Source organism: Polyodon spathula, unplaced genomic scaffold (assembly GCF_017654505.1).
Source record: "Polyodon spathula isolate WHYD16114869_AA unplaced genomic scaffold, ASM1765450v1 scaffolds_3909, whole genome shotgun sequence".
Taxonomy (NCBI): Eukaryota; Metazoa; Chordata; class Actinopteri; order Acipenseriformes; family Polyodontidae; genus Polyodon; species Polyodon spathula.
In genome coordinates, this window is record NW_024475367.1 from 1 (window position 1) to 6,963 (window position 6,963).

The window sequence follows — 6,963 nt, forward strand, 5'->3', positions numbered from 1 at the left end:
CTGCAGCTAGTGAACTGCACACTGAGAGAGGAGCGTGCTGGTCTGTGCACTGCTGCCCTTAAAAGGACAGCCACGGCAAATCCTAAAACGCTGGCTTGAGATCAGTAGCCGCTGGGTGGGTTTTGGGAGAAGCTGTGTTTGGGCAGTTCTGACCTTGCTCTGACCTCTGACCCAGGTCCAGCCCAGCAACTACGGCACCTTCTACGATGACCAGCGGCAGAACTGGTCAGTCATGTTCGAGTCGGAGAAGGCAGCGGTGGATTTCTGTAAAGAGGTAAGAGGATGATATTCTGTGAATTCTACATACAGAGCAGCCATCGTCTTCAGCGTTTCGCTGCCCGCTGACACGGCTGCGGTCACTGTCGGTCGTAATGTTATGTCTGTGTGTAGTTTTTCTTTGCTTTGTTGTTATGGCCGCTTTTGATTCAGCAGTGCAGAGTCCAGTCATTAGTTTCGCTGTTTTCAGCACGTGTGATTGTCCCCCTGGCTTGTGTTCCCTTGTGATTCTGGAGTCGTTTTGCAGGACCTGTTCCTGGTGGGAGTAGGGGGTGGGGCAGGTGCTGGAAAGCTGTGATTATACCCCCCGCCGTGTTTGTTGTCCCGTGTGCAGGTGTGCATGGCGAAGTGGAACAGCGCCCCCTCTCTGGAGTCAGTGGTAACGCAGGACCTGGTGCTGGGGGAGGGTCAGGCTGTGGAGCGTGGGGACTCGCTGGAGGTGTCCTACACTGGCTGGCTGCTGCAGAACCACACCATTGGCCAGGTAAGGCTGGTCAGATAGAGACCCACTGGAATGGGGGTGAACCCTGATAACGGGCCAGTACCACAGACTATGACCCTGCTCACTGATCCCTCCCCGCGCTGTTTTGGTTCCACCCAGGTGTTTGACTCCAACGTGAACAAAGAGAAGCTCTTGCGACTCAAGCTGGGAGCTGGGAAAGTGATCAAGGTGAGCCAGCGATCTCTCCCCTCTCCCCTTTTCCTTCTCTGCATAGCTTTTTTTAAATTATCATTGTACTAAACAGATTACAAGTTAGTTTTAATATTTGAATAGCTGTCCTAATGCTCTCTCTCTCTGCAGGGCTGGGAAGAGGGCATGGTTGGGATGAGGAAGGGGGGCCGGCGGCTGCTCGTGGTGCCCCCCAGCCTGGCGTATGGAGCACAGGGGGTTTCAAACTGCATCCCCGGGGACAGCACCCTCATCTTCGAGGCAGAGATCCGCAGGGTAGGGGCTGGGGGAGAGGCTGCAGTCAGTCCACTATACTGGACAGCAGGATTGTTAATGGCTTTGTGTTTGTAGTGCTAAGGTTATATATTTGTCAGGGATGGAAATAAGATTCCTATTGCATAGCAGTTTCAACCATTCCAGGTTTTACTCCGAGCTGGATTAGCCACAGTGTATAGGTGTTTCTCACACGCGCAGATGTGTCTTATTAAAATTCAGGAATGGATCAAGCTGCTATGCAATGGGATTTCCATCCCTGGTCATTCAAAGTCTTTCCTTTATACACCAAAGTGTCTCAGTGTCTTTTCAGTTTTTCTCATTGTGTGTGTTTTGCAGGTGAAGTTCGTGAAGGACGCCGGACTGGACCAGCTCAGTTTGGGCTCTCAGGACTCTGCAGCCTCCTCCCCTGCTCCGAGCATCGAGAGCCTGGGTTACGAACTGCCAGGACAGCCCCCTGCCAGCGCTGCACCTCTCAAACCCGGGTACGAGACATAGGGAGGGTATGCATGTTAAATCTAATTTCATAACTTGCACTGTTCTCTTCCAGTTCATTTTAACTGTGTGTGTTTCCGTACCCCTCCCCGCTCTCTCCCTCCTCTCTCTCTCTCCCCCCGCCCTGCACTGCCCTGCAGGATCCTCCTACCCGTTGCAAAATCCAACTCCCTAGAAATGGAGCAGGCGGCGAGTGATTCCTAGTCCCCAGGCACTTGCACTTTTCACTGTGATGCACAGCACGTTTCACTGTGATGCACAGGTGTTCCAAAATCTGCATGGTTTTTTTTTCTGAAGAAACTTTCCACCACTGAATCTGCATTTTTTTTCTGAAAGGAAACTTTCCACCACTGGGATGAAAATAAGACTCCTATTGCACAGCACTTTCACCCACTCCAGGTTTTTGCTTGATTAGCTCGCAGGGTATAGGTAACAGGATCAGGTGTGCCTGATTTAAACCTGGAACAGAGCAGACTGCTATGCAACGGTGTTATTTCCATCTGTGGACCACTCTGATTGCTGCCTCAAAGTATGAATACACTGTCGTCTATCACCCGATCGCTGTCGGTTCATTTCATTTGAGGATTGTTTCGCGCTGAAGACGTCTCCTCTTCTCCCTCTCTCTCTCTCTCTTTTCTCTCCTCTCCTCTCTCTCTCTCTCTCTGTCCCCTGCACAGCAGAACCCAGACCACACCAAGGCTAAGCTGATCTCCCGCATGGCCAAGATGGGTCAGCCGATGCTCCCCTTCATCACGGGGGCCCTGTCCTCCCAGCCGGACTCCAGCGACTCTGAGATAGAGGTGGCTGCTGCGGATTCACCAATCCACCTCTTTCAGTGCTGTCCTCCCAGCCGGACTCCAGCGACTCTGAGATAGAGGTGGCTGCTGCGGATTCACCAATCCACCTCTTTCAGTGTTTCACTTTTTTGCTGTGAAAGTCAGAGAGGCACTTCTCTATATCCTGTGTGTTTTTGCTTCTTGAAGGACCCCAGTGTGCCCAGAATGAGGAACCAGCCCCCTGCTGTAGCCCCGCAGCCTGTCCATATGGCAGCCCACCCAGTTGCCACGCAAGGTGAGCTGCCCCCCCCCCATCCCCACTCCACTCCACTCCACTCCCCCTGTGCAAACCCGCTCTGTGCATCCTTACAACTAATGCATTTCATTACTCTGCCCTCGTGTACTCAGGTCTACCATTTCGCCCCATAGTGCCTCAGCAGCTCCAATCTGGGCTCCCAGCATCCTCTACTGCCCTGCTGCCCGTTTCCATGACCACCGCACATCCCCAGCCAGTCATGCCAGGCTCTGCCCACGCGTTCCAGGCTCTCCCCAGCCAAAGATGCAGGGGGGGAAAAAAAATGGCGACGATTTCCTCACCTATCCATTCATGAATAGTGTGGTGCTTGGCACGGTTTTGTTGCACGCCCCTGAAAGCTTTCGCGTGACTTCCATCGGTTTGCATGTCCTGGTGGATTTCTGTCATAGTGGAATCTGTTGTGTGACTACGTTTGTGTAGCATCTCCACCAACTCACTTCCTGAGGTTCTGCTATAGTAGCTCTGATTAGTCCCCACCCCATTTCTTATTAAACTCCTAGGAAAACCGGGACTGATCTATTTCCATCCCTGATCTGTGCAAAATGAACTCGGTTATAATGAGAGACGCCCTCCAGATGAACTTGTTCTAAATCTTAAAAATGAAGACTGTATTCAGGAACTGCAATTTTACACATGTAGAATGTTGCAGTTTTACAAGTGTAAAACTTGACAGTGTTACAGCTTCAGAACCTCGCTGTGTGTTCTGTGTGTGGGATGGCACGTGTGCTGTGCATGTTACTGACATGTGCCTGTTCCTCTGTATTGTGTTCACAGCCCTACTCTTACCCGCAGACCACTGTGTCCACCTCCCAGCTTCAGCCAGTCGGACAGATGTACCCAGCTCAGCCGATGCCTTACCAAGGTACAGCGCTCTCATTCTCTCAGCATCTCTGCTAATCAAGGTACAGCACTCTCTTTCAACATCTCCGCTAATCAAGGTACAGCACTGTCATTCTACATCTCCGCTAATCAAGATACAGCGCTCTCATTCTCACAGCATCTCCGCTAATCAAGATACAGCGCTCTCGCTCGGTAGAATTCAAGCGACAAAATTTCCACAGAATTTCAATGGACACGATATAACAGCTAAATAAAATTAACATTCAGTCCCGGGCCTACACCACTTATGAAATAAAATGTAATTCCTCTACCTTCATCTTCATATAAATAGTCATCCAAAAGAACCTCCAAACTCATTTGGGACCTTGGCTTCTTTAGTATCATGCTGTGATTTTAGTGTCTGCACAGATATATACATAATAGAAATAATTAAAATTAGAAGGGTTAAGTCTGTGCAAGGCATATAGATAAGGAGACAAACAATGCAGTGGGCTTTCTAGTGAATATGTCCTAGATTAACTATCCAGAAAACAGTCAATTGTAATAGCATATCTAAGATGAGAAAAAAACTGTTGAAATGCATTTTGGCATAAGTATTAGATGACTGGCCTTACAGTAGTTTTAAAATGACCAAAGACACTCTTGTCGGACTAAACTGTTGAGTTTTTAAATAGTTGTTAATCTAAGGTTCCTATCAAACAGAGTTGAAAGTCTACCACTAGTTAACCTAGTTTTAGCTATGTTAACCTATCAAATTATTGTGGGGGAAAATTATGAAAAGGAGGTAGCCCTGGATAAATGGGTAACATTACTACATCCACCAGAATGCCCTGGGATTAGAATTAGAGCCAGGATGGGATGCCTGTATATAAAAGCTGGCCAAAATGTTTGTTAGAGGCTGTCTGTCTATGTGTGAGGTGTGTGTGGAGCCTGGGGGCAATCAGTGTAAGACATGTTCGAGACAATTTTAAAAGGTATTGTGTCCTGTGTATTATGTTTAACTTGTGTACTGTGTGTAACAAGTGATTTTTGGTTACCAGATAGCTGTCCGGGTTAGGACTGTGTAAAAGTTTTGTTTATCACTTTGCAACACACACACACACACACACACACACACACACACACACCACACACATCCTATAATATATATATATATATATATGAGCACTATAAAGGTATGTTGTGTGGTGATTTTATTGTATTTTTGGAAACCTGACACCTTATATTGGACAAACATTTGGGTTTTAGCCGAGGGTCTAACTACAACCGTAACCTATTTTGTATTCAGCGTTTGTCCACTCCACATTGTCTGTTTAGTGTCCCGTATTGGTTTTGTTTTGTTTGTCTGTTTATTTTGGCCTCAAGTGCTTTGTGCTGTTTTTTTTTGTTACAGCCTTTTATTTTCTGTTTGTTCATTTATTAAATGCTGAGCGCAAGCAAGCGCTCAGATTCACCAAACTCCACTTCTCTGTTGTTCCTGTGTTGGTTCCTGGTTCTGGTCTGACGTCACCCACTTATATCCTCCTCGGTAGACGCATCTATCTATGGATAGGATATCTGTGATCAGGCTGGCAGGTGGTGATGTCAGGCCAGGAAGTAGACAGACAACAATAAATTGACACTCACTTACTGTTGCATGCCGGTTTATTATAAATAAAAAGGTTTAACAAAACAAAACACTTACACAAAACAAAAGGCACGATGGCCAAAACAAACAGACAAACAAAAAAGACAAAACCAAACAAGTATAATGCTGGTGTATAACAAGTATATTTAGCAATTGTTATGTTTAAGCTTTTCATTTCTCTTTCACGCATGTCTCATTCTGCCTCTAAACATACTAACCCTGTTCAGGCAAAGCTGCTTGTTTTTATATTGTGGCCGAGGGATTAACTGGCTATTAATTACCTAGTTTATCCCTCTGCCACATTCGGCACAGGGTTTTCTCATACACGTGGTCAACAGCCAGTTTGTCAATAATCACTTGCTGTTGACCACACAGTCTCACAATTTTATCCAGATGGGTCATTATCCAGGTTGTAAACAATAATAACAAAACATTGTGTTTTTACATACAAAACACTACACTATTACAATAATAATAATACAAACAAATACAAAATAACACAAAACATAAAATATGCACAGGGGAGGGGAGTACCCCGTCACAAGACTAAAACTAAAGTACACAGATTTTCAACAGCAAGGTAAGTACTACAGTTCCTACTGAACCAGTCTGTTAAGTCCTCCAGTGCCCCGAACCACATACTTGAAAGGAGAAGGTATATATCCACGATACCACTGTACAGTCACCAGGCCGGAGTTTCCCGATTCTTGCTGTCAAAGTTAACACTCCTTAACTCGTTCTGAACGTGATACAAAAAACCCTCCATCCTGGAGTTTAATAGCAAATAAATAACAATAAATAGTGTAATAAAATGCAATAAGACAGTGAATAACTATTATAAAAAAGTGTACTAATTATTACCAAAAAAACCACTGTGTAATAAAACAAAGTTATTTTTTGGTCACTTGTGACAGATACACAGTGTGTTTCTCTTTTGTGGAAAGTAAGGTGAACAATACAAACATGCATCAGTTGACATTCTTTTTGATCAATCAGCAGCTTTAATAGCTTGAAATAAAAAATAAGGAAACAAATATCCATGTTGTTGACCCTACAGTTTGAAGTATATGAGTCAGAGAAAGTTGAAATGCATAGTTGTGTTTTGATTCTTTGAGGTTAGCCTCTATTTATTGAGACTTGAATGTTCTGGCAGAGCAAAATATAAGATTAAAAGAATGAGTAAATGTAGCCCTGCCAATCAAACTTTGTCTGTCAACTGCAGCTGCCTGTCAAAAGTGGGATCGGGGGGGGCTGTAACATGCTGTTGATGTCCTCGCTGGTGAAGACGTACGGACTTGTTTGGTATTGCTTTGTCATCCTCCACTACATTGCCCATACTGTCCTAAAAGGTCATGACTTTGGATCATAATGAGGTAGGATATAGGCTATAGTTGCTAATAATAAATTTGATATGTTTGAGTTCAAGGCCTCTTGCTGTCAAAAAGCACAGAGATAAAAAGATGCTGAATTGAAATTCTATGTATGCACCTGAACTTGGTCTTTATTTTTGTAAAGGGTGGAAGCGTATAGAATATTCAATAATGTGTGTCTGTGCTGGGGATTTCCAGTCAGATCTGATTTGCATGCACTGAAATTAATAAATACATGTCAAATACTGAGTGGAAAAATGATGAATTAATTAATACATATCTGAACATGGGGGTATATTTTAATGATCTAAATAGGGTTA

General features: G+C 45.0%; 2 protein-coding genes across 2 annotated transcripts; both read left to right on the top strand.

The window, feature by feature from the left end:
- Positions 1 to 175: 175 nt before the first annotated feature.
- Positions 176 to 1,774, top strand: LOC121312449 (FK506-binding protein 15-like; the record flags this gene model as incomplete). The annotated part of the gene is made up of 5 exons (XM_041244251.1): positions 176 to 274; positions 611 to 760; positions 878 to 946; positions 1,079 to 1,222; positions 1,559 to 1,774. Coding segments are annotated over 5 exons (621 nt in total), but the record flags the coding sequence as incomplete, so codon positions are not given.
- Positions 1,775 to 2,378: 604 nt separating this feature from the next.
- Positions 2,379 to 3,738, top strand: LOC121312450 (FK506-binding protein 15-like). The gene is made up of 4 exons (XM_041244252.1): positions 2,379 to 2,514; positions 2,698 to 2,785; positions 2,920 to 3,032; positions 3,581 to 3,738. Exons 1-4 carry the CDS (start codon positions 2,431 to 2,433, stop codon positions 3,701 to 3,703), a joined length of 408 nt encoding a protein of 135 aa, XP_041100186.1. The 5' UTR covers positions 2,379 to 2,430; the 3' UTR covers positions 3,704 to 3,738.
- The last annotated feature ends 3,225 nt before the right edge of the window (positions 3,739 to 6,963 follow it).

What these genes read in the sequence shown, in the direction of transcription:
- LOC121312450 (XM_041244252.1), top strand. Translation starts at nt 2,431, where the DNA reads ATGGCCAAGATGGGTCAGCCGATGCTCCCCTTCATCACGGGGGCCCTG. An exon ending in CCAGCGACTCTGAGATAGAG is followed by an intron (nt 2,515 to 2,697) that starts GTGGCTGCTGCG and finishes TGCTTCTTGAAG; the next exon opens with GACCCCAGTGTGCCCAGAAT. An exon ending in GCTCTGCCCACGCGTTCCAG is followed by an intron (nt 3,033 to 3,580) that starts GCTCTCCCCAGC and finishes TTGTGTTCACAG; the next exon opens with CCCTACTCTTACCCGCAGAC.